Here is a 26,638-nt window from a genome sequence, read left to right on the forward strand (position 1 = left end):
TGTAAATTTCTTAAACTGATGTAAAAATATTGCAAACAACAGTTTTACAACATTATTAGCATGAAAATTAAGGCAATTCTTCATTCGTTTCTATGCAATTTTTGAAAAAAACATCATAAGTCAAAACAAGGGAGCTGCGTTAGCTTGACTGTCAACCGTCATATTCAAGCCTTCGGGGGTCGGGGGATGGAGGCGTGCGTGCGTGCGTGTGTGCTAAAGATCGAGCCAGAACCGCACACAGTAAAAATCTCTGCTGGGATCCAAACCGCTCTTAGAACTACCGGAGGTTCAAATTCTGCTTATTCATTTTTAGCTTACAGAAAAAGCACCAAATAAACAAAACCGAACTGAGAAATAAGATTTAAGCTTTGGCGTGCGCTACGTACAAGATGTTTTCGCTGGGATGCAAACCGCTCTTAGAAGTACCGGAGGTTCAAATAAAAAAAGCGAACTGAGAAATAAGATTTAAGCTTTGGCGTGCGCTACGTACAAGATGTTTTGACAGAGAATCTTTTTTTTTTCTCCACAATTTTGTTAATTATAAAGATGATTCAATAATAAAAATATCAGAAATTCTTCTTTTCTTACTTCAGGGAAAATTAATAAGCAGAGTGCAGCTGCAGGCGCTGCTCTCTCCGATAAAATCCTGCATGCTTCTGTGCACGTAGATAGCTTAGCTGCGTTAGCTTGACTGTGAACCGTCATATTCATATTCTGTTCTCTAGTGCTAATAAGTGATATAAACGCAAATATAAGAGATGGAAATGTATACTTACATAATAAAAACGCACATGCAGACGGGATTAAGGAAGGATTGATCGTTAATGTTATCCGTGGAGGCTATTTTTATCCCAACGAGCCAGCAGAAGTATCGAAAACAACGTAACTGTGGAACTACAAAATACACAGATGCATCTTTGGGAATTGCAGTGGTAAAAATGTACACATAGTCATGTATGGCGTGATAGTGACACCAAGTGGTTAATATCGCCATTACAGCACCTCTCTCATACTGTGTAATTCGCCTTTATTCATGTGTGGAGTAACAGTGACACCAAGAGGACTTAATGGGAATAACATATTTTTTTTCTAAAAATCTAAAATTACAGAAAATCCGTTGAATTTAGAATATGGCTCCAAGAGACTTTTTGTTCGTCCTGAAAAGATACACATATGTACCAAGTTTGGTAATTCTAGGTTAAAGCATGACTTGGGGCTGATCATTTAAAATTTTCTAGCCAGCCATAAATACATTAGGCCACGCCCACCAAATTTTATTATGGATTTCTTTCAGGAGGTGGATAAAGATCCATCCTAGAGAGTTTGGAGAAGTTTTGCCCAAAACTGTGGAATTCAGAGCCAAACGAATGACAGCGGCGTTAGAGGTCACTTGACGCGCCGCCACGCCCACCTGCTCCATCAAAGCCGGTCGGGCTGGAATCAAAATACACCAGCATGTCTTCTGTTTCTGGAAAAACTTTCAAGTTGATTAGGTCAAAGGTGTAAGATAGCGACCGTTCCCAGTAAAACATGACACTTCCTGTTCTCAGGGGGCGTGGCCTGAGTGATGTCATCATTTGACCACAGGGTCTTTTATGTCAACCTATGATGATCAATCACTGAAAGTTTGGTTCCTCTGAGAGTTTTACTTTAGGAGTTATAAGAGTTTTATGTTTAACGGCGAATAGTCAAAGTTTGACACATAGCCACGCCCACATACTTTGAAGTACGAAAATTTCTTTGATAACTTTTCACCTTTGATGCCTCAAGTGTGTGCTGAGCGATTTTGAAGTCTGTATCTGAAAAACTGTAGGAGGAGTTCGATCAAATCTGAAGGCTGTAAACATCAAAAATGGGGTCAATTTTGGAACTTTATTCCAAAATGGCCGACTTCCTGTTGAGTTGAGACCATGGCTCCAAGAGACTTTTTGTACGTCTGACAAGATACAAATGTGTGCCAAGTTTCATAATTCTAGGTTAAACCATAGCTTGGGGCTGATCATTTAAAATTTTCTAGGGGGCGCTATAGAAATTAGGCCACGCCCACCAAATTTTATTATGGATTCCTGTCTTGGGGTGGATAAAGATCCATCCTAGTGAGTTTGGAGAAGTTTGGCCCAAAACTGTGGAATTCAGAGCCAAGCGAATGACAGCGGCGTTAGAGGTCACCATGCGCCGCCACGCCCTGCTCCATCAAAGCCGGTCGGGCTGGAATCCCTTATACAGCCACATGTTTCCTGTCTGTTAACACAGTTTCATGTTGATTAGGTCAAAGGTGTAATATAGGGACTGTTCCCAGTAGAATATGACACTTCCTGTTCTCAGGGGGCGTGGCCTTAGTGATGTCATCATTTGACCCCAGGGTATTTTAGGTCAACCCATGATGCTCAATCACTGAAAGTTTGGTTCCTCTGAGAGTTTTAGTGTAGGAGTTATAACTGTTTTGAATTTCATGGCAAGTAGGTGAACTTTGACCCTGCTAACCCCCCTTCAACATACTCAAAAACTCACCGTTTGATAACTTTTAATCGGCCATGCCTTATGATCAGACTGACCGAGTTTGAAGCCGATCAATCGAAATCCCTAGGAGGAGTTCGATCAAATACGAAGGGTGTAAACGGCAAAAATCGGGTCAAAATGTGACCTTCGATCCAAAATGGCCGACTTCCTGTGATACTTGGACTATGACAATAATTGTAAATTCTGAGCGTCTTGGGGAGCTCTACAACTGTACCAAATTTCAAGTCTCTACGACAAAGTAAGTGAATAGAAAAGGGTCTTTTGAAAATTTCTAGGTGGCGCTGTTGAGCCATTTTTATTTGATTTTTGCAACGACCTTAAAATCGTAAATTTTAAACAGTCTCTATGCGTCCGCCAAATTTGGTGAGTTTTGAATATGATAAAGCCTCCAAAAAGGCAATTCATTTGGGTGGAAGAATAATAATAATAATTAAAGCTGCAAGCAGCCTCGTGCGGCCCTCGCAGCAAGCGCTGCTCCGGCTCGCCGGCCACCGCGGAGTTACAGCAGCCGCGGAAGCTCTCGCGCCGTTTCCAGAGCCGGCGCCCGCTCGCCGCAGCGGGAGCCGTCGCGAACCTTTCCCGCCCGATCGCCCGCCACACGACACACGCGAATGCGTTCGGCAGCGCTTCCCGACGACTCACAAAATATCTGGCGCAGATCGGTCCATTTGCGGCGGAGATATAGCGGATGGATTGACCTAGGGGGCGCAGTGGAGTCAAATTACATTTCAAAACATTTGAGCTCTTTAAAGGTTACCACAGGTCTTACATTTCAAGTTTGGTTCCAATCGGATCATCCATGTGTGATTTAAAGACAATCGTATGAATATGGCGAGGTCTGACATTCGCCATCTGTACGCCCACACTGTTCAGCCAGCATTGACAGATGTCATCACCTTATAATTTTAAGTGGGTTTGCACTGGATTAAATCCATATAAAAAACAGAGAAAAGTTAGACATACTGCAGGAAAAAATGGTGACTTTCTGTGGGTAGTGGGTGGGGCTAATGAACTAATCATTCTATCCAGGTGGTGCAGCAGCGGCACATCTAAAGTCACCAGGTTACTCAGAACCCATCCAAACACAGAACAGATGCTTAGAACAGATAATGTGCCAAACTTTCTCCAGCTGAACAGAAACAAAACTGAAGTTATTATCTTTGGACCTAAAGAGGAACAATCTAGAGTCAGTGCAAAGCTTCAGTTATTGCAACTAAAAATCAGCAATCAGGCCCGAATCCTGGGAGTAGTGATGGACACTGACCTGAACCTTCATAGCCACATAAAGACAGTCACAAAGATGGCCTACTATAACCTGAAGAACATTTCCAGGATTAAAGGACTAATGTCTCAGCCAGATCTAGAGAAACTCATCCATGCGTTTATCTTCAGCCACATTGATTATTACAACTGCGTCTTCACAGGTCTGTCCAACCAATCAAACAGCTGCAGCTGATCCATAATGCTGCTGCTCGTGTTCTCACTAAAACCAGGAAGATAGAGCACATAACACCAGTTTTAAAGTCCCTCCACTGGCTCCCTGTAGCTCAAACAATAGACTTTAAAATACTGTTGTTAGTTTATAAATCACTGAATGGTTTAGCACCACAATACATTAAAGATTTGCTGCTGTTGTATCAACCTTCCAGAACTCTCAGGTCTTCTGGTTCTGGTCTGCTTTACATCCCCAGAACCAAATGAGGAGAAGCAGCATTTAGCATCTATGCACCACAAATCTGGAACAAACTTCCAGAAAATTGTAAAAGAGCTGAAACACTGACTTCCTTTAAATCTAAATTAAAAACCCACTTGTTTAAAGTTGTATTTGAAATGTAATAAATTGCAAATGTATTGACAAAACCTGACTTGATGTTTTGTTTTGATTGTTGATTCTATGTTGCATTGTGTTTTTGTCTTTGATTTGGTGTAAAGCACTTTTAAATGCCTTGCTGCTTAAATGTGCTTTCTTTAACTAGGAAGAAAGTAAACAGATCTCAAAGCAAAAATTAATCCCTTAAAGCTCACATAAATGCTGAAGAGCCATGGCATTAAAATTAAAATTAATTTAAACTCTAATTTAAACTCTAAGAATGAGTTTAAAGTTCATTCAAATCATTGATTTTTATTTGATTTGATCAAAATCAAAACAAATTTTGTTTTGATTTCAAACAAAATCCGATTTGAAAAAATAAATAAAAAATTCACTGTGAAAATGTCAAATATTAACAAAAATATTTTTTATAATTTAGAATTACAATATATACTGTAAATTTCTTAAACTGATGTAAAAATATTGCAAACAACAGTTTTACAACATTATTATTAGCATGAAAATTAAGGCAATTCTTCATTCGTTTCTATGCAATTTTGAAAAAACATCATAAGTCAAAACAAGGAGCTCGTTAGCTTGACTGTCAACCGTCATATTCAACCCTTCGAGGGTGGGGGATGGGGTGCGTGCGTGCGTGCGTGTGTGCTAAAGATCGAGCCAGAACGCTTTTACAGTAAAAATCTCTGCTGGGATCCAAACCGCTCTTAGAACTACGGAGGTTCAAATTCTGCTTATTCATTTTAGCTTACAGAAAAAGCACCAAATAAACAAAACCGAACTGAGAAATAAGATTTAAGCTTTGGCGGCGCTTTGTACAAGATGTTTTTCTGGGATGCAAACCGCTCTTAGAAGTACCGGAGGTTCAAATAAAAAAAGCGAACTGAGAAATAAGATTTAAGCTTTGGCGTGCGCTACGTACAACATGTTTTGACAGAGAATCTTTTTTTTTTCTCCACAATTTTGTTAATTATAAAGATGATTCAATAATAAAAATATCAGAAATTCTTCTTTTCTTTTTTTACTTCAGGGAAAATTAATAAGCAGCCGTACAGCTGCAGGCGCTGCTCTCTCCGTTAAATCAAGCATGCTTCTGTGCACTTAATAGCTTAGCTGCGTTAGCTTGACTGTCAACCGTCATATTCAGTTCTCTAGTGCTAATAAGTGATATAAACGCAAATATAGGAGATGGAAATGTATACTTACATAATAAAAACGCACATGCAGACGGGATTAAGGAAGGATTGATCGTTAATGTTATCCGTGGAGGCTATTTTTATCCCAACGAGCCAGCAGAAGTATCGAAAACAACGTAACTGTGGAACTACAAAATACACAGATGCATCTTTGGGAATTGCAGTGGTAAAAATGTACACATAGTCATGTATGGCGTGATAGTGACACCAAGTGGTTAATATCGCCATTACAGCACCTCTCTCATACTGTGTAATTCTCGCCTTATTCATGTGTGGAGTAACAGTGACACCAAGAGGACTTAATGGGAATAACATATGATTTTTTCTAAAAAATCTAAAATTACAGAAAATCCGTTGAATTTAGAATATGGCTACCAGAGACATTTTTGTTCGTCCAGAAAACATACACATATGTACCAAGTTTGGTAATTATAGGTTGAAGCATGGCTTGAGGATGATCATTTAAAATTTTCTTGCCTGAGACTTTAATACATTAGGCCACGCCCACCAAATTTTATTATGGATTTCTTTCAGGGGGTGGATAAGGATCCATCCTAGTGAGTTTGGAACAGCTCGGCCCAAAACTGTGGAAATCAGAGCCAAACGTATGACAGCGGCGTTAGAGGTCACTTCCATGCCACGCCCGCCCACCTGCTCCATCAAAGCCGGTCGGGGCTGGAATCCAAAATACACCAGAATGTCTTCTGTGTCTGGAAAAACTTTCAAGTTGATTAGGTCAAAGGTGTAAGATAGCGACCGTTCCCAGTAAAACATGACACTTCCTGTTCTCAGGGGGCGTGGCCTGAGTGATGTCATCATTTGACCCCAGGGTATTTTAGGTCAACCCATGATGCTCAATCACTGAAAGTTTGGTTCCTCTGAGAGTTTTACTGTAGGAGTTATAAGAGTTTTATGTTTCACGGCGAATAGTCAAAGTTTGACACATAGCCACGCCCACATACTTTGAAGTACGAGAATTCCTTTGATAACTTTTGACCTTTGATGCCTCAAGTGTGTGCTGAGCGATTTTGAAGTCTGTATCTGAAAAACTGTAGGAGGAGTTCGATCAAATACGAAGGCTGTAAACATCAAAAATGGGGTCAATTTTGGAACTTCATTTCAAAATGGCCGACTTCCTGTTGAGTTGAGACCATGGATCAAAGAGACTTTTTGTACATCAGGACAATATACAGATGTGTAAGAAGTTTCGTAATTGTAGGTTAAACCATGGCTAGGGCTGGTCATTTAAAATTTTCTAGGGCGCTATAGAGAAATTAGGCCACGCCCACCAAATTTTATTATGGATTCCTGTCTTGGGGTGGATAAAGATCCATCCTAGTGAGTTTGGAGAAGTTTGGCCCAAAACTGTGGAATTCAGAGCCAAACGTATGACAGCGGCGTTAGAGGTCACGCCACGCCGCCACGCCCTGCTCCATCAAATCCGGTCGGGGCTGGAATCTTCAATACAGCAACATGTTTCCTGTCTGTTAACACAGTTTCATGTTGATTAGGTCAAAGGTGTAATATAGGGACCGTTCCCAGTAAAATATGACACTTCCTGTTCTCAGGGGGCGTGGCCTTAGTGATGTCATCATTTGACCCCAGGGTATTTTAGGTCAACCCATGATGCTCAATCACTGAAAGTTTGGTTCCTCTGAGAGTTTTAGTGTAGGAGTTATAACTGTTTTGAATTTCGTGGCGAGTAGGTGAACTTTGACCCTCCTAACCCCCCTTCAGCATACTCAAAAACTCACCGTTTTGATAACTTTTAATCGGCCATGCCTTCTGATCAGACTCACCAAGTTTGAAGCCAATCAATCAAAATCCCTAGGAGGAGTTCGATCAAATACCAATGCTGTAAACGGCCAAAATGGGGTCAAAATGTGACCTTCGATCCAAAATGGCCGACTTCCTGTGATACTTGCACTATGACAATAATTGTAAATTCTGAGCGTCTTGGGGAGCTCTACAACTGTACCAAATTTCAAGTCTCTACGACAAAGTAAGTGAATAGAAAAGGGTCTTTTGAAAATTCCTAGGTGGCGCTCTTGAGCCATTTTTTTTGCGATTTTTGCAACGACCTTAAAATTCAAAATTTTTCACCAGTCTCTATGCTTCCGCCAAGTTTGGTGAGTTTTTGAATATGATAAATCCCCCAAAAAGGCCCCTCTTTGGGGGGGCAGAATAATAAGAAGAATTAAAGCTGCAAGCAGCCTCGTGCGGCCCTCGCAGCAAGCGCTGCTCGGCTCGCCGACCACCGCGAGTTACAGCAGCGCGGGACGCTCGCACCGTTTCAGAGCGCAGCGCCGCTACGCGCAGCAGGAGCCGTCGCGAACCTTCCCGCCGATCGCCCGCCTCACACGCGAATGTGTTCCGCAGCGCTCCCCGACGACTCACGAAAAATCTGGCGCAGATCGGTCCATTTACGGCGGAGATATAGCGGATGGATTGACCTAGGGGGCGCAGTGGAGTAAAATTACATTTCAAAACATTTGAGCTCTTTAAAGGTTACCACAGGTCTTACATTTCAAGTTTGGTTCCAATCGGATCATCCATGTGTGATTTAAAGACAATCGTATGAATTTGGCGAGGGTCTGACATTCGCCACCTGGCCACGCCCACTGTTCAGCCAGCATTGACAGATGTCATCAAGTTATAATTTTAAGTCAGTTTGCACTGGATGAAATAAAGCATGGCTTGGGGCTGATCATTTAAAATTTTCTAGGGGGCGCCATAAATACATTAGGCCACGCCCACCAAATTTTATTATGGATTTCTTTCAGGGGGTGGATAAAGATCCATCCTAGTGAGTTTGGAACAGCTCGGCCCAAAACTGTGGAAATCAGAGCCAAACGAATGACAGCGGCGTTAGAGGTCACTTGACATGCCACGCCCACCTGCTCCATCCAAGCCGGTCGGGGCTGGAATCTTCAATACAGCAACATGTTTTCTGTCTATGGAAAAAGTTTCAAGTTGATTAGTTCAAAGGTGTAAGATAGTGACCGTTCCCAGTAAAACATGACACTTCCTGTTCTGAGGGCGTGGTCTTAGTGATGTCATCATTTGACCACAGGGTCTTTTAGGTCAACCCATGATGATCAATCACTGAAAGTTTGGTTCCTCTGAGAGTTTTACTGTAGGAGTTATAAGAGTTTTATGTTTCATGGCGAATAGTCAAAGTTTGACACATAGCTACGCCCACATACTTGATACGAGAATTATAACTTTTCACCTTTGATGCCTCAAGTGTGTGCTGAGCGATTTTGAAGTCTGTATCTGAAAAGCTGTAGGAGGAGTTCGATCAAATCTGAAGGCTGTAAACATCAAAAATGGGGTCAATTTTGGAACTTCATTCCAAAATGGCCGACTTCCTGTTGGGTTGAGACCATGGCTCCAAGAGACTTTTTGTACATCAGGACAATATACAGATGTGTAAGAAGTTTGTAATTCTAGGTTAAAGCATGGCTAGGGCTGGTCATTAAAATTTTCTAGGGGCGCCATTAAGAAATTAGGCCACGCCCACCAAATTTTATTATAGATTCCTGTCGGTGGGGTGGATAAAGATCCATCCTAGTGAGTTTGGAGAAGTTTGGCCCAAAACTGTGGAATTCAGAGCCAAGCGTGTGACAGCGGCGTTAGAGGTCACTTAGCCAGCCGCCACGCCCACCTGCTCCATCAAAGCCGGTCGGGCTGGAATCCCTTATAGAGCCACATGTTTCCTGTCTGTTAACACAGTTTCATGTTGATTAGGTCAAAGGTGTAATATAAGGACCGTTCCCAGTAAAATATGACACTTCCTGTTCTCAGGGGGCGTGGCCTTAGTGATGTCATCATTTGACCCCAGGGTATTTTAGGTCAACCCATGATGCTCAATCACTGAAAGTTTGGTTCCTCTGAGAGTTTTACTGTAGGAGTTATAACTGTTTAGAGTTTACGTGGCGAGTCGGTGAACTTTGACCCCTGCTAGCCCCCCTTCAGCATACTCAAAAGTCACCGTTTGATAACTTTTAATCGGCCATGCCTTATGATCAGACTGACCGAGTTTGAAGCCGATCAATCAAAATCCCTAGGAGGAGTTCGATCAAATCTGAACGGCAAAAATCGGGTCAAAATGTGACCTTCGATCCAAAATGGCCGAGTTCCTGTGATACTTGCACCATGACAATAATTGTAAATTCTGAGCGTCTTGGGGAGCTCTACAACTGTACCAAATTTCAAGTCTCTACGACAAAGTAAGTGAATAGCAAAGGGTCTTTTGAAAATTGCTAGGTGGCGCTGTTGAGCCATTTGTTTTGCGATTTTTGCAACGACCTTAAAATACGTAAATTTTAAACAGTCTCTATGCGTCCGCCAAATTTGGTGAGTTTTTGAATATGTTAAAGCCTCCAAAAAGGCAATTCATTTGGGTGGAAGAATAATAAAGAATAATAAACAATACAGATACAATAGGCCTTCGCAGCGCTTTGCTGCTCGGGCCTAATAATAAACAGTACAAAAACAATAGGCCTTCGCAGCGCTTTGCTGCTCGGGCCTAATAATAAGAAACAGTACAGATACAATAGGCCTTCGCAGCGCTTTGCTGCTCGGGCCTAATTAGGATAAGTGTCATTACTGATTGTCTCATTACAATCAGTAACAAAAACTTAATCTGAAGTTGTTTTTAAAATTCACCAGATCTTAGCTGACTGATGACATCATCAGTACACCCTGTTCTGATTGGAGGACAACTCCAGAACATTCTTGTGTTGTTGAGTGGAGGAACGTTCTCTGACTCCGTCTCCTCCTGTGCAGCTGGAGGCGGTGCTGCAGCAACTGCGCTACGTGAGCAGAGAGGGCGGCGTGGCGCTGTGCCCCAACGCAGACCGCCTCCTGCAGGCCAGAGACGACATCACACACACCTTCCTCCTGCTGGACCAGACCGTGTCCTGCTACAACCAGGTTCCTGCTGCTGCGCCTCCTGCACGCACAGGAGGAGACGCGTCATGTGACGCTCCATTCTTCTTTCAGGTGGTGGGCGGGGCCATGGAGGCGGAGCTTCCTCTGATCCAGGAGCAGCTGCAGCAGCTGAATGACACTCTGAGTGAACTGCAGAGCAAGACGTGGATCTGTAAAGGTGCATAATGCAGCAGGTGGTGCAGCAGCAGCAGCAGCAGCAGCAGGTGGTGCCATGACTCCTGTGTGTGTCCAGGTGTGCAGGAGCAGAGCCAGGAGGTGTTGGCTATTCATTCCAGCATCACAGAAGCTCGAGTCAACATGGACGCCATGAGAAGCATTGCACAGGTGAGCTAAGCAGGCTGACTTCACCCAGGTGAGCTAAGTCACTCTCTGCTATGAGCTGCTGTTTGTCCAGGGGTGGGCGGAGCTCGACCTTCTGCAGCGTTCACATGATTCTCTGCTGGAGAGCAGCGTTAATGATCACACCTGCAGAGGCATCAAGGCAGACGGGGAGCAGCTGCTCAGCCTGACACAGGTAGGACTGAACACCTCGCAGGAGGGGGAGGAGGGGGAGGAGGAGGTGGGCGCTGATGAGGACGGCTCACCTGTTCTCAGGTAAACAGGCGCCTGTACAGAGCTGATGAGGCTTCTGAGGCCTGGACCGGGTACCTGGACTACATCGACGACCAAGTCCAGGACGGCCTGCTGCAGCTGCTGCACAGAGCGCTGCGCTTCCTGACCGACAGCATGAACCCACAGGTAGACACACACGCACACACACACCTAGAGGTGACTTCTGTCAAAGTACAGGTGCTTGTCTTTCTCAGCAGAGCGGTGGCGCCGCCCTGCTGGCCGTCTCTCTGCAACTGCGGGACTCCAGAGGACTGGTGTTTGAGCCGTTGATAGATGACGGCCCCGCCGCCTTCCTGAAAACCATCATGAGGGATGTTTACGGCACTTGCGCTCTAGTTCCCAGGATCTCCATCGGTCGCCATGGTGACTACCAGGTGAGTCTGTCTGTCCGACACAGTCCGCGGCTCCAATGTCACTCCTCTCCTCAACTGTGTTACAGGAGAGCCTGCGGCAGAACCCGGAGCTGTGCGCTCTGGAACAGGAAGTGATGACGAGGCTGCTGCAGGTGAAGGAGGAAGCAGAGAAACTGAGGGTGGGGCTAGACAGGTACGCTCACCTGTGGCTCAGTGACAAGCAGGCCGTGTTCCAGGAGTTCCTGGCCTACAGCAAGCCGCTGGCAGTCGGAGAGGTCGAGGCTGAAGAGAACCCGCCCAGCCTGAAGGACTTCCAGAGAGAGGTGACACACCTGAACACACCTGAATACACCTGGACACACCTGAACACACCTGAAACACCTGGACACACCTGAACACACCTGGACACACCTGAATACACCTGAATACACCTGGACACACCTGAACACACCTGAAACACCTGGATACACCTGAACACATCTGAATACACCTGGACACACCTGAACACACCTGGATACACCTGAATACACTTGAACACACCTGAAACACCTGGATACACCTGAATACACCTGGATACACCTGAATACACTTGAACACACCTGAAACACCTGGACACACCTGAATACACCTGAAACACCTGGACACACCTGAATACACCTGGACACACCTGAACACACCTGGATACACCTGAATACACCTGAACACACCTGAATACACCTGAACACACCTGAATACACCTGAACACACCTGAATACACCTGGACACACCTGAATACACCTGGACACACCTGAATACACTTGAACACACCTGAAACACCTGGACACACCTGAATACACTTGAACACACCTGAAACACCTGGACACACCTGAATACACCTGAACACACCTGAATACACCTGAACACACCTGAATACACCTGGACACACCTGAACACACCTGGATACACCTGAATACACCTGAACACACCTGAATACACCTGAACACACCTGAATACACCTGGACACACCTGAATACACCTGAATACACTTGAACACACCTGAAACACCTGGACACACCTGAATACACCTGAACACACCTGAATACACCTGGACACACCTGAATACACCTGGACACACCTGAATACACCTGGACACACCTGAACACACCTGAATACACCTGAATACACCTGAACACACCTGAATACACCTGGACACACCTGAATACACCTGAACACACCTGAATACACCTGGACACACCTGAACACACCTGGACACACCTGAATACACCTGAATACACCTGGACACACCTGAATACACCTGGATACACCTGAATACACTTGAACACACCTGAAACACCTGGACACACCTGAATACACCTGAAACACCTGGACACACCTGAATACACCTGGACACACCTGAACACACCTGGATACACCTGAATACACCTGAACACACCTGAATACACCTGAACACACCTGAATACACCTGAACACACCTGAATACACCTGGACACACCTGAATACACCTGGATACACCTGAATACACTTGAACACACCTGAAACACCTGGACACACCTGAACACACCTGGATACACCTGAATACACCTGAACACACCTGAACACACCTGAACACACCTCAACACACCTGAATACACCTGAAACACCTGGACACACCTGGATACACCTGAATACACCTGAACACACCTGAACACACCTGGACACACCCGAATACACTTGAACACACCTGAAACACCTGAACACACCTGGACATGCCTGGACACACCTGGACAGTCAGCATTGTTCTGTCTGGAGTGTGTCTTACCTGAACCAGGTGTGGTTCTGTGGCTCCGCCCCCTTCAGATCCAGGTGCTGCTGACTGTCAGCTCAGAGGTGACTCACTTGGATGAGGGCGTGGTCCTGCAGGGCTGGCTGCAGGTGGACATGCGTCCCTTCATCACCTGCCTGCTGTCCATCATCCTGGACTGGAAAGACATGTACACTGACTTTCTGCTTGAGTCGGCCACCAACAGGTGAGCTCCTCTGAGGCCGGGTCGGTTCTGGTCGGTTCTGGTGGGAGCTGACCCCTCCCCCTCTCTCTGTGTCCAGCCTCCAGCAGGCGACCCAACCCAAAGACCGAGGCTCCGCCTCCTTCGACCTGACGGACACCATCCTGCTGCTGGAGGCCGCCGGCGTGGAGCTGCCAGAACACCTGGCCGCCAAGCTGCAGGTAGTGACATCACAGTGACATCACAGCTGCTTCGCGCTCTGCAGGAACAGAACTGCTTCTGGAGTATATTGACAGGTTGGGAGGGGAGCGGGGCCCTCACAGCACCACTAGTGGTAGTGACAGGAACAACAGTTCATTTGAGTCACTGAATCAGTTCATTCCTGTTGGAGGTGGGAACTGGGACATGTTGGCCAGAGTCCAGTTGACTCTTCTTTTTTCCCAGTTCAACTTGTAAAAACTGGAACGCAGCGAATATCCTTGTTAAAATAATCAACCCGTCGTCTTCATCAGCTTCATCTGAACCCTGGAGGGCCCGGTAGAACCCGGAGCTCCAGCCGCCTGGTCTCCATCAGCTGCTTTCTGTCTAACTTCCTCTTCCTGTCTTCCAGTGAGCGACGCTCTGCAGTGCCTGAAGTTCCTCCAGGAGCCACCAGGGGGCGACAAGGAGACTGAATAAAAACACAAACATGAACCTGGTGTCTGTTTACCTCTGCAGACCGGACTGGGCTGGAGAAGCAGAATACTGGTTGTACTGGGAACCAGCAGAACCTTTAGAACCAGTAGAAACAATAAAACCTGTAGAACCAGTAGAACCAGGTTGCCATTCAGAGTCGGACTCAGCAGGATAAATTAGTGATTTATTCTGGATTAGATTACAGGAGGAACTGAGGCACAGTGATGAGAAGTTACAGAGAAACGTCAGCTAAAAAAATAAAGATCAGAGTTCTTGTCGCGCTCCACGTCTCCATGGCAACAGAATGTGCAGGCCCAAGGCGGCGGGCCAATCAGAGAGCGGCTAGCGGCGGTAGACGCCGAAGGCCACCAGGCTGAGGAAGATGGTGATGCCGACCAGCGAGGCGGTGGCCGGCGCCGTGAAGAACTGCCGGTACTGGATCTGACAGTACCACAGCACGGACAGCATCAGAACCAGCAGCGGGACCATCAGGCTGCCCACGTTCAGCGCCACCTGGACCTGGTCGGTGGGCCGCGGGCCCCCTGCAGCCCCCGTCGCCGCGCTCTGGGAGATGTGGCAGTGCAGGACGCAGTTGTGGGCCAGGTTGAGTGAGGCCAGCGTCTGGGCGTCATCCTGCAGCAGCTGGCCCTGGTAGATGAGACGCACCTGCTGCTCCTGACCCGCAAAGTAGGTTCTGGAGGGGCAGAGGAAGCAGAACCGGGTCAGAACCCCACAGAGCTGGCTGCTAATCAGTTACTGGAGGAACCACACAGAGTGAGACCTCTTGGCTCTACACCAGCTTTGTGTATCCAGGAAACATGGCAGCAGCGTCACTTCCTCATTTAAATACTGTTGCAGATCTGATATTGAATCATTTTTATTGCTCTGAGTCTCAAAACGTTTTTCATTTAACCAGAGATGAAAAACAGCTTATTGTCTTTCACAAGATATTTATTGTTCTAACATTTATATGCAATATTTGCAGCAGCTGTTTAACTTCCAGCTTGTCAGAAAAGATGAGAAGTGCTTCATTTAGTAAGAGCCCAGCTTTGTAATAAAGAATAAAGTTGTGATTTTCTGACTCTTCACCAAAACAAATCAAACAGTGAATCTTTCAACACATCAGACAGAAATGATCATCTCACCATTTTAAAGCGTTTATTTCAAAGGAACCAGACGTGCTGAGATCACTCTATTGAAGCTGTTTCACTCAAATTTACTTTGAATAAACTCATTTGACTATTTAGAGGATTTAACAACTTTCTTCCAGCAATATTGCATCTTTAATCTGGTGCTATAACTATTCTGACTGTTCTTGTAGTTCTTATTGTATTTGAAAAGAAATCTCAGCCTGGCATAAAACTTGCTTTACTGACCTCTGCTTCCCATCTGCCCCTTCTAAGGCCCGGTCCTAACCCCGGGCTCCGGGCCCCGGGCCCCGGGCCAGGACTCAGCCGAGGTGAACATCGGGATGTTCTGGTCGCAGAACGTCTGTGTCAACATTTATTGCTCAAAAAGGTTTTAAATGTACAGTAGATATTTTTGCTTTCCAAAGTCATTGCTGGAAATATTAGTTTTGTTCTAATGTGTTTTGTTATGACTTGTTGAATACGGAGCAAAATTTGATATAATCACAAAAACAAAAATGATTTCAATACTTTGAAAACTGATTTTCTTTTCTTGCAGCAGACAGCTGACACTGTGAGCATTTCCATATGTCCAAAATGTACTAATATTCAATTTAACTCGCAGTAGGTGTGGACAGTGGTCAGCTAGCCGTTCCCACATGTTTGGGTCTGCCCAGAGCGACGCGGGTTTTGGGGCAACATTTTTAAAATGCTTAGTCCAGCATATAATCAGACAGTCGTCCTTAATCTACTGTGGGCTGACCGTCATCCTCTGACCCGAGCCGTTCTCCTTCACTCCCTTTGAGCTCGCGGTCTTTTTCTGCTCGGGTGGAAACTGAGCGTCCGTCTCATGACCTCTGGGTTACACAAGTTGCTTTATTTTTTTATCTCATTTTTTTTCTCTTTGCCTCTTTTGGAATGTGTGTGTGTGTGTGTGTGTGTGTGTGTGTGTGTGGTGTTGCAGGGGTTAAATCTGTTGGCTGTTTGTCTTGTGGTGTGTTCAGGGTTTTGGGAGAAATCAGCTTGAACTTCTTTTTCTCTCCGTTTGTGATTACTCTGTCTTCATTGTCTTAAGGGTTGTTGCATGTCAAGCTGTGAAATTCAATAAAGAAAGTTGGAAATTAATGTAAATTCTTCCTGCCGTTTGATTATAGACATGATTACATATTTTATGTTCTCTGTTATGTGGCTAAGAGTTAGTTTGGTATGAAGTGAGACAAACAAACAGCATATAAAAGTTTTTTAAAAACCTGATGCTAGATTGTGAAAAATAAAAAGACTAATGGAATTAAAATGTCCGTCTTAAAAGAAACTATGAATATTGTGAATTTTTGGACCAAAATGTTACAACAAATTCATCAGGAACTCTGAATCAATATTTTTCCTCCAGCCAGAAAGAAAACATTTGTTGAAAATAACCAAATATTTTTAGCAAGATTTTCAAAAGGGGATATTATACAGGAAATTTATTCCATCTTTAAGTGTTAATATGATAAAATTGGATCTTCTAACAAGGCTGAAGAGTTACATTATATTAGGGCTGTTGTAAACAAATATTTCAGTAATCAATTAATCTATTGATTAGTCTTCCGATTAATCGAGTAATCGTATAAAAAATGATCAAATAAACTATTGGTCAGTCTGGCATCACACCAGAGTTACTATCAGATCCCAACATCAGTCCAGGTTTTCATATTTAGCTTCTCTAACAGAAACTTTCCTGTAGTTTAGAAAACTAACCTGTAACAATAACAGCTCACTTTCTAAGTTAACCTGAAGTTCAACAAAGATCTGAAATTATATTAATAAAGTGTAATAATAAACAGGCTCACAGATCGCCGGCCTTTTTGTGAGCAGGCTTTTATAAAAAAATGTCTAAACTCCAGCTTGTGGTTTCTGTATTCATCTTCAGTCAGTTTAATAGATGACCTCTGACCTTTATAGCTTTGTGTTCATGTTAGCGACGGGATTTGACTCCTTTATTCATCACACAAGGTTCATAATGTGCCTTGTCCAACTATTTTCTATTAGCCTTTATATTTTCCATAAATGCTAAATAAAAACACACACTGCCTTAATTCTGCTTTTTAGCTCAAAACCTCACAGTAAAGAAGAACCACATCTATAGGAACTATTTCATAACTTTTGTCTTCAAAAGCCATAAATTTGGATTTTGTTTCATTACAAAATATTCAGTTTAGTTTATTTGTCAAAGAAAAAAAATTGAATTTTCAGTCAATTTTTAATTATTGCAACAAAATATTTCCATAAATGTTATGCAGCATTTTCCCTCTCTGCTTTCAAAAATGAACTTTCCTTTTTCAAAAGATGTCTAAGATGGAGAAAATAAACGCAATAAAACTGTAGGAGTTAAAGGAAGAGCTCCAGTTATGAGCCCCCTAACAGGTCCACTTATTTTATTTTACATTTTTTACTAATTTTAGTCATTTGTTGGAGCCTCAGTTTGATTTGTAAACAGGTTTTGCACTAGCACCGCCACACCAGCAGGGGGCCCACATGTTGTTCGGGATAGAGAGCTTTATTAGAGTAAGTAGAGTTCCGTGTGTAGGAGGGCGATCGAAAACAGTTAGTGGACGAATATGTTTGTTACCGCACTGAGAAATAAACGTGCAGCTTCCCAAGGAACCTTCGACTGTCTGTTGCTTGCCGCAGCTCACCGCCGCGGACCCCAAAGGGATTTAACCCTGAATCCCCAACCGCTTCCGCCTCGGAGCGGAAGGAGCTCCGCTGTTTCCCCCACGAAGTTCTGAGGTTCAGCGGGAAAGGCTAACACAGGAGATGTGATGTTTTTTTCTGTTATGTTTGTTATTGACTTGCTGACGTGAGTATGTTGTCAGTTTTGTGTATTCAATAAAATAATTATTTTAAAAATCACATGACGTGATGAATTGTGGGTAATACAGTTCGCCAAAGTCCGCCTGGATGCAGCAACAGGAAGGGCGGAGACATGGAAGACTAATTCCTTATTTGGGAATGGGACAAAATCATTCAAATGATTTATTACTAATTCTGGCATTATTGACACTGTATAAGATAAGTTTTCCAATAAAACACCATACCTTTTCATTTTCATAAGGAGGTGGAGCTAATTAAATGACCTAAACAAAACCTGACAGTAAAGTGGTTCCAGTTTCTCCTGATGGCCAACCTGTTGAAACTTTGGAAAATTTTAAACAGTTTGGGTCGTTCCTGGACAGTCAGCTCAGCTTTGCTGAAAACACTGGCTATATTTTTAAGAACTGTTCTCAGAGACTCCATCTTTTAGAAGACCCAGTGATCTTTGGGGTAGCCAACTAGAGCTTGTGTACAAGACTGTTGTTTTAACTTTTCACCTCGGCTGGTTTGGTCACATGAGCTGCAGAACAACAGACAGGTAAAATATCAGGTAAATGGAGGTGAAACCAAAAACAAGTCTGTCTCAGCTGTTTGCTGAAAGAACATGGAAGATGGAAGGAATATTTCAGCAGAGAGCATCCGTCCTCTTTACTCATCAGTTTGACCCTCTGAGCTCAGGAAGGACTTACTGTTTTCCTCTGGTACCTGAGAACATTGTTTACAAGTCATTTATTGACAGTGCAATAATTATTCTTAACCAAACTAAATGACAACAGCTACCTGTAGCATGCTAAATGTTTTACTCTACGAACAAATTGTTGATATTGTGATTCTACGAATGTGTTTTAGTTTAATCATTTTAGAGTCAAAGAAAAATGTTCACCATGATAGATTAAATAGTTTCTTATTATTTTTTCCTATATATCAAACTCTACTAACTAAACATCTGTCAGAATAACATATGGCACCATAAAAGCAAAAATGTGAATTTTTAGTTGAATCTGTTTATCAACCAGATTAATTTTTCTTCTGTGAATCTAATTCATTTGTTTGTTGTTGACTTTAGCTCAATGAAGTTTCTTATGCATAGATTACAAATGGTTTTTTCCTCTCCTTGTGCTGCCACCTTATGGTGGTGGAGGGTTTGAGGCCCCAATGATCCCAGGAGCTCTGCTGTCTGGGGCTTCATGCCCCTGGTAGGGTCACCCAAGGCAGACAGGTCCCAGGTGAGGGACCAGACAAAGTGCAGCCCAAAGACCCCGATGATGGATAAAACTTTGGACTTGGTGTTCCCTCGCCCGGACGCAGGTCACCGGGGCCCCACTCTGGAGCCAGGGCTGGAGGGGGGGCACGATGGCGAGCGTCTGGTGGCCGGGCTTTTACCCATGGAGCCCGGCCGGGCTCAGCCCGAAGACGAAACATGGGCCCCCCCTCCCATGGGCCCACCACCTGTGAGAGGGGCCAACGGGGTCGGGTGCAATGTGTGATGGGTGGCGGCCAAGGGAGGGGACCCTGGCGGTCCGATCCTTGGTTGCAGAAGCTCTTGGGACGTGGAATGTCACCTCTCCGGTGGGGAAGGAGCCGGAGCTAGTGTGTGTGAGGCTGAGAGGTTCCGGCTAGAAATAGTTGGTCTCACCTGGACGCATGGCTCTGGTTCTGGAACCAGTCTCCTTGAGAGGGGCTGGACATACTTCCACTCTGGAGTTGCCCAAGGTGAGAGGCGTCGGGCAGGAGTGGGCATACTTGTTGCTCCCCATCTCGTTGCCTGTACGTTGGGGTTTACCCCGGTGAATGAGAGGGTAGCCTCCCTCCGCCTACGGGTGGGGGGACGGGTCCTGACTGTCGTTTGTGCTTACGGGCTGAACGACAGCTCAGATTACCCACCCTTTTTGGAGTCCCTAGAGGGGGTACTGGAGAGTGCTCCACCTGGGGACTCCCTTGTTCTGCTGGGGGACTTCAACGCTCACGTGGGCAATGACAGTGAGGCCTGGAGGGATGTGGTTGGGAGGAACGGCACCCTGATCTGAATTCGAGTGGTGTTGTTGTTGGACTTTTCTGCTCGTCATGGATTGTCCATAACAAACTCCATGTTCAGACATAAGGGTGTCCATATGTGCACTTGGCATCAGGACACCCTAGGCCGCAGTTCGATGATCGACTTTGTCATCGTTTCATCGGATCTACGGCTGTATGTCTTGGACACTCGGGTGAAGAGAGGTGCGGAGCTGTCCACTGACCACTACCTGGTGGTTATTTGGCTCCGCTGGTGGGGGAGGATGCCGGTCAGACCTGGCAGGCCCAAACGTGTTGTGAGAGTCTGCTAGGAACGTCTGGCGGAATCCCCTGTGAGACGGAGCTTTAACTCCCATCTCTGGCAGAACTTCGAACACGTCCCGGGGAGGTGGGGGACATGGAGTCTGAGTGGACCGTGTTTCGTGCCTCCATTGTCAAGGTGGCTCATCTAAGCTGTAGCTGCAAGGTTGTCTGTGCCTGTCGTGGCGGCAACCCTCGAACCCGTTGGTGGACACCTTCAGTGAGGGATGCCGTCAGGCTGAAGAAGGAGTCCTATCGGGCCTTTTTGGCCTGTGGGACTCCGGAAGCAGCTGATGGGTACCGGTGGGCGAAGCGGCATGCGGCTCGGGTGGTTGCTGAGACAAAAACTCGGGTGTGGGAGGAGTTTGGAGAGGCCATGGAGAAAGACTTCCGTATGGCTTCGAGGCAATTCTGGTCCACCATCCGGCGTCTCAGGAAGGAAAGCAGTGCAGCACCAACACTGTCTACAGTGGGGATGGTGTGCTGCTGACCTCAACTCGGGATGTTGTGGGCCGGTGGGCAGAATACTTCGAAGACCTCCTCAATCCCACCAACGTGCCTTCCATTGTGGAAGCTGAGCCTGGGGACTCTGGGTTGGGCTCTCCAATCTCTGGGGTCGAGGTCGCCGAGGTGGTCAAAAAGCTCCTCGGTGGCAGGGCCCCGGGGGGGGATGAGATCCGCCCGGAGTTCCTCAAGGCTTTGGATGTTGTAGGGTTGTGTTGGCTAACGCGACTCTTCAATATCGCATGGACATCGGGGGCAGTTCCCCTGGATTGTCAGACTGGGGTGGTGGTCCCCCTGTTCAAAAAGGGGGACCGGAGGGTGTGCTCCAATTACAGGGGGGTCACACTCTTAAGCCTCCCTGGCAAGGTCTATTCGGGGGTTCTGGAGAGGAGGGTCCGTTGGATTGTCGAACCTCGGATTCAGGAAGAGCAGTGTGGTTCTAGTTCTGGTCGTGGAACACTGGACCAGCTCTACACCCTGAGCAGGTCCTGGAGAGTTCTGGGAGTTCCCCCAACCAGTCTACATGTGTTTTGTGGACTTGGAGAAGGCGTTCGACCGTGTCCCTCGGGGAGCCCTGTGGGGGTTCTCCGGGAGTATGGGGTACCGGGCCCTTTGATACGGGCTGTCAGGTCCCTGTATGACCGGAGTCAGAGTCTGGTCCGCATTGCCGGCAGTAAGTCGGGCTCGTTTCCGGTGAGAGTTGGACTCCGCCAGGGCTGCCCTTTGTCACCGATTCTGTTCATTACTTTTATGGACAGAATCTCTGGACCAGCCAGGGTGTTGAGGGGATCCGTTTTGGTGGCCTTAGGATCAAATCTCTGTTTTTTGCGGATGATGTGATCCTTTTGGCTTCATCAGGTCGTGATCTGCAGCTCTCGCTGGAGCGGTTCGCAGCAGAGTGTGAAGCGGCTGGGATGGCGATCAGTGCCTCCAAATCCGAGGCCATGATCTTGAGCCGGAAAAGGGTAGAGTGCTTTCTCCGGGTCAGGGGGGGTGTCCTGCCCCAAGTGGAGGAGTTCAAGTATCTCGGAATCTTGTTCACGAATGGGGGAAGAAGGGAGCTGGAGATCGACAGGCGGATTGGTGCAGCGTCTGCCGTCAAGCGGGCGCTGTACCGGTCCGTCGTGGTGAAGAGAGAGCTGAGCCAAAAAGCGAAGCTCTCGATTTACCGGTCGATCTACGTTCCCACCCTCATCTATGGTCATGAGCTTTGCGTCGTGACCGAAAGAACAAGATCGCGGATACAAGCGGCCGAAATGGGTTTTCTCCGTAGGGTGTCTGGGCTCTCCCTTAGAGAGAGAAGCTCAGTCATCCAGGAGGGACTCAGAGTAGAGCAGCTGCTCCTTTACGTCGAGAGGGGCCAGTTGAGGAGCATCTGGTCAGGATGCCTCCTGGACGCCTCCCTGGTGAGGAGTTCATGTCCCACCAGGAGGAGGGGAAACCCAGGATACGCTGGAGGGACTATGTCTCTCGGCTGGCCTGGGAACGCCTTGGGATTCCTCTGGAGGAGCTGGAAGAAGCTAGGGAGAGGGAAGACTGGACCTCCCTTCTGAAGCTGCTGACCCCGCGACCCGACCCCGGATAAGCGGAAGAAGATGGATGGATGGATGGATGGAGAAATGGTTTTTATTATAGTTGATCATGTTACTTTTCATGTCTCTTTATTTCTTTTATTCCTTCTATAATTGATGGAGATATATAGATATTATTTATAATGTATAAAGGTTTTGTTTAAGTTATTTAATTAGCTCTGCATTGTTAAGAAAATAAAAAAGTATGGTATTTTAGAGACATTATTTTTTACAGTGTCAGTAATGCCAGGATTAATAGTAAATCAAGACTGTGTTATTCTCATTTATTAATGTAATTATATTAGTTGTGTTACCACCCCCATGCCACTAGAGGCAGTATCAGGCCCGAAAAGATTCGACTAAGGTGCAGATTTAGAAGTTCACAGAAAGCTACAGAATTAGTTAAAAACTGTGAGCTGAGCTGAAGTAAATAAAAGAGAGAAGTTTAAATACATGCTGAGAGTGAAAATCCTTCCTAAAGGTGAAAATATATCACAGATTTCTAAAGAAAATAAAAACGGGATATCGCTGCTAATACAGGAAATAGCGCCCCCCTTCACTTCCGGAGTGCAATGGTCCCATTTCCATATAAGGTATGAGACTGACAGTGGTCCGTTCTGCCCCTTCCTGTTTGCTGCAGCGAGGTCCTTCTCGGTCCTTCGCTTCTACCTGGATGCGGGATTAGTATAAGTGCGGAAAAAGGGGCGGGGTTAAAGCAGGAAGCGGAGAATTGCGACGCAATTCGCACTGAAGCCTTCCAACATGAATGCACATCTGAAGGACAGGAAGGAGGAAGGAGGTGGAAGGACTTTGACTGGGCCAAAACATCCAAGCTTGAATCCACCAGCTGCTTCTACTGGCTTGAAAAGGCAGCCTGTTGATTAGTTTGAACACTGCTGCCACCTAGTGACCGGAGGCTTGTTTTTCAGTCAAGCTTGAGTAAAGACAGTGATAAAGTCCAGCACTAGAGTCACTGATTGGTTAGTAGTCTATAACATGGTGCTCTATGAAACACTACTAATGATGGCCAAGATGGCCGCCGTACTGGACGGCTCCCCAAACATTAAAGATTTACCAAAAATTGATTCCATAACAGGCATGAACAGTAGAAGATCCAAAACTCTTTGTTGACATGTTGAGTGAATGTTGCTCAAGTCTCCTTACTGACGCTGGGTTACGGTTGTTAGTTTATGAGGCACTGATCAGGAAATGCACCAAAAACAACTGATCAGAGCCAGGAGGAGGGTCTTAGTGCTGTTAATCATTCTGATGTACTTGCTGCTAAATATGCTATTGGCAGAGAAACAACTTACTGTCACTGAAAAACTGTTTATCCACCATCATCTGTGGCTAATTAGCATAGCGGTCAAGACTGGCTGTGCTATCAGGATATGCTGTAGGGAAGCTGGGGGGATGAGCAGCACCACTTAGAGGGTGATTGGCAACACTAAGACCTGCCTGCTGGCTCTGATTGGTGCTCGGTCCGTACCGTTTGATGTAACCGATGGTATCATGTGGTTGGACCTGGGCCGTTCTCTCCGTGTCGTTGAGGAACTTCAGGCGGACCACCATGCTCCGCTCCACTCCCCGCCGCCTTGCCCCGTCTCCCGCCTCGGGCTCCGCCTCCTCCTCCTCCCGGGGGGAGGGGCCAGTGGGCGGAGCCTCGGACAGAGAGCCGTCCCCCACAGAGGCGGTGGAGGATATGGGCGTGTCCTGTGGGGAGGGGGCGTGGCCTGGGAACAGCTGCTCCGGGGGCTCGGCGGTGCGGGTGGAGACCCAGGCGAGCAGCAGCACCGTCAACAGCAGCAGCGAGCCGAACAGCAGCGTCACCTCGTCCCCCACGCCTTCGATCAGAGCCATCGCCGGCAGCGCACCTGAACAAGGGACGGCTCAGGTGAGCAGCACAGACGCATACATGGAACCTCTGGTTCCGTCACCATGGCAACTGATGCTAGATGCACGTTACAATCATTAGAACCGGATCCAAAACGGACCCAGAACAGGACAGACCTCCAGAAAACTCAGAGGAATGTTCTGAGTCAGAACCCGGGGTGACAGTAAGCCGGTCCGGTCCTGTCCGCTGCTGCGTACCTGCAGAAGAACGGTATGCAGCAGCAGGACAATGGCTGCAGTTTGAGTCAGGATAGATCTGCTAGCAGCAGGCCGTCTAAATTTTAATCTGTTTGTAAATATCTATCATTTTCCATTCCCAATAGTTCCTGATCTGTCCGTCCTGTGGAGCCTCTCCGCTCCTGGAGCTCCTGGTTCTGGTCAGCAGCCCTCAAACGGAGAATATCTAGTTGATGTTTGTCGTTATTTTACTCAATTAAAACACACTGAAAACAACTGATCATTAACTTAGAAGCTGAGATTTCACTGGTACTAAGCGACTCTTCCCAAAGTGGGTGCGTTTGATTTATGCACTGGGTCATTTTACACAGGTGGTCCACAGACATAAAACATGCGGCGTGCAGCGGGACGAACAATAAACTGCTGATCATGTACTGACTTTAAAATAAAACAGTGAATTATATTTTAATTCTATCAAAACTTGATAAAAGTGCAGAAAACAATTAATTTGTTCAACAGAAAAGACAGAGATGAAACGTTACTGCAGAGTTACAACATGAATTGTTCATCAACGTTTCCACATCCCATAATGTAGGTCACTCAGGTTAAAGTTGATGTAACCTGCACTTAAATACAGATAAAGTTACTATTAAAAGTAACAAAAACCTCATTAAAATGTTACTTTAGTTCCTCTGTGACGAACAAAACAAAGTTCTGCTCGTCACAGAGGAAAGGAGAACATGTTTATTTAAAGCAGCAAATTTAGAAATAAAGATGCAGCACAAAATATTCTGTGTATTTTAATGTTTGTCCCTCCTCTACTAGCTTTAAATAACCAAACTGAGTCCAAACTGAGCTCCTGATTTTCTTTTCAGCTTCAGTCAATAGAAATTAGAATCACAAGAACCTGATAAAACTTTACATTTGTTGTTAAATATCCACGTTTACAATATTTGATGAACCTGTTTTCTCATATTTACAGTTAAACTGAAGCATTAATTTCAATAGGGGCTTTTCTTTTTTTTCAGAGGTAACTTGAACTAAACTTGCTGCCCAGCAGCTGAAGGATCAGTGACGTTTTCTGCCGTTACTGAATATTGGAAATTATTTCAAAGATAACTGAGTAACTTTACTCAAAACAAATTCAAGTAAAATAAAAGTTCAGGATTTTAACAACTTATAGTACAAATTACACAAACTGAAATTACAGCAATAAATGTAACTAATTAGTTTCCACCAAGTAAGCCAGAAGCAAAATATAAATTTCTTCCACATTATGAAATGCTTCTGCTGTCAGTTATCCATACAGGGAGCCCAAAGAGGGAAATATTCATGTTTTTATTTGTTTTGTTCGCATAAAGAGCCAAAGACGATTATCGTTATAATACCGGCAAACATTTTTAATTACTTTCACTTCTGGTCAGAACCGAACCGGAAACAGGAGAGGTTCTGCTGATCCAGAACACCAACCTTTTCTGGGTCCAGGCTGCTCCGAACCTCCCCTGGAGTTCTGCTGACCGGACCGAACCTGTTCCTCAGCAGCTGCCTCAGGACGTCTCCGGATTCCGGACCTTATTCATGTGCGGCTGGTTCCGGTCGGTGTAAAGCTCCCGGTTCGTACTCTCTTCCCGGCGATGTGCCGTTTGGACCGCTAGCTGGCCCAGCTTGGAAGCTCGGACCGAACCAGCAGAGAGTTCTGAGCTGCTCTTACCTGAGCTCACCTGAGCAGTTGGCTAAACCCGGAGCTAACGGCTAACGACGGCACCGGAAGTAGTTCCGGACCGGTCCGACCCAAGTTCGGACCAGAAGGGAACCAGAACTCACTGTCTCACAGAAGAAGCTTCATAGCAAAGCACTTAGCATCCAAACTAACAGGCGAATCTGCGCTGGCTGCTGCCGCTTCTTCTCCTGCTGTCCAGACAGAACCGAGGCAACTTTCACCCCCTGCTGGTCACTGCCTGCAATAACAGCCTCTGATTCATCTGATAGCGTAATCACTGTATTTATTGTTTTTTTTAATGAAGACATTAAAGCTCCGTAACTGGTCTGACCATTATGATGAACCGCTAGAGCGG

General features: G+C 45.7%; 2 protein-coding genes across 8 annotated transcripts in view; one reads left to right on the plus strand and one right to left on the minus strand.

Annotated features, from left to right (window-relative positions):
• Positions 1-14,140, plus strand: part of LOC122841511 (dynein axonemal heavy chain 17-like) — a 28,600-nt gene extending 14,460 nt beyond the window's left edge. For 3 of the 7 annotated variants that reach the window (XM_044134852.1, XM_044134855.1, XM_044134854.1), the window contains 10 exons: positions 10,336-10,482; positions 10,552-10,657; positions 10,733-10,824; positions 10,895-11,014; positions 11,095-11,238; positions 11,307-11,486; positions 11,552-11,788; positions 13,302-13,471; positions 13,548-13,668; positions 14,058-14,140. In XM_044134852.1, coding sequence (XP_043990787.1) covers positions 10,336-10,482; positions 10,552-10,657; positions 10,733-10,824; positions 10,895-11,014; positions 11,095-11,238; positions 11,307-11,486; positions 11,552-11,788; positions 13,302-13,471; positions 13,548-13,668; positions 14,058-14,060 — 1,320 coding nt within the window. In that variant the 3' untranslated portion in view covers positions 14,061-14,140. Of the gene's footprint in view, positions 1-10,335; positions 10,483-10,551; positions 10,658-10,732; positions 10,825-10,894; positions 11,015-11,094; positions 11,239-11,289; positions 11,491-11,551; positions 11,789-13,301; positions 13,472-13,547; positions 13,669-14,057 lie in introns of those variants that run through there. The other 4 variants (XM_044134853.1, XR_006372399.1, XR_006372401.1 and 1 more) reach the window with 4 other exon arrangements.
• A 145-nt stretch (positions 14,141-14,285) lies between these two features.
• On the minus strand, positions 14,286-26,523 carry tmub1 (transmembrane and ubiquitin-like domain containing 1). Its single transcript, XM_044134885.1, has 3 exons — positions 26,034-26,523; positions 23,983-24,367; positions 14,286-14,816 (listed from the first exon to the last, which is right to left on the minus strand). Exons 2-3 carry the CDS (start codon positions 24,351-24,353, stop codon positions 14,465-14,467), a joined length of 723 nt encoding a protein of 240 aa, XP_043990820.1. The 5' UTR covers positions 24,354-24,367; positions 26,034-26,523; the 3' UTR covers positions 14,286-14,464.
• Between the last annotated feature and the right edge of the window lie 115 nt (positions 26,524-26,638).

Source organism: Gambusia affinis, linkage group LG12 (genome assembly GCF_019740435.1).
Source record: "Gambusia affinis linkage group LG12, SWU_Gaff_1.0, whole genome shotgun sequence".
Lineage (NCBI taxonomy): Eukaryota > Metazoa > Chordata > Actinopteri > Cyprinodontiformes > Poeciliidae > Gambusia > Gambusia affinis.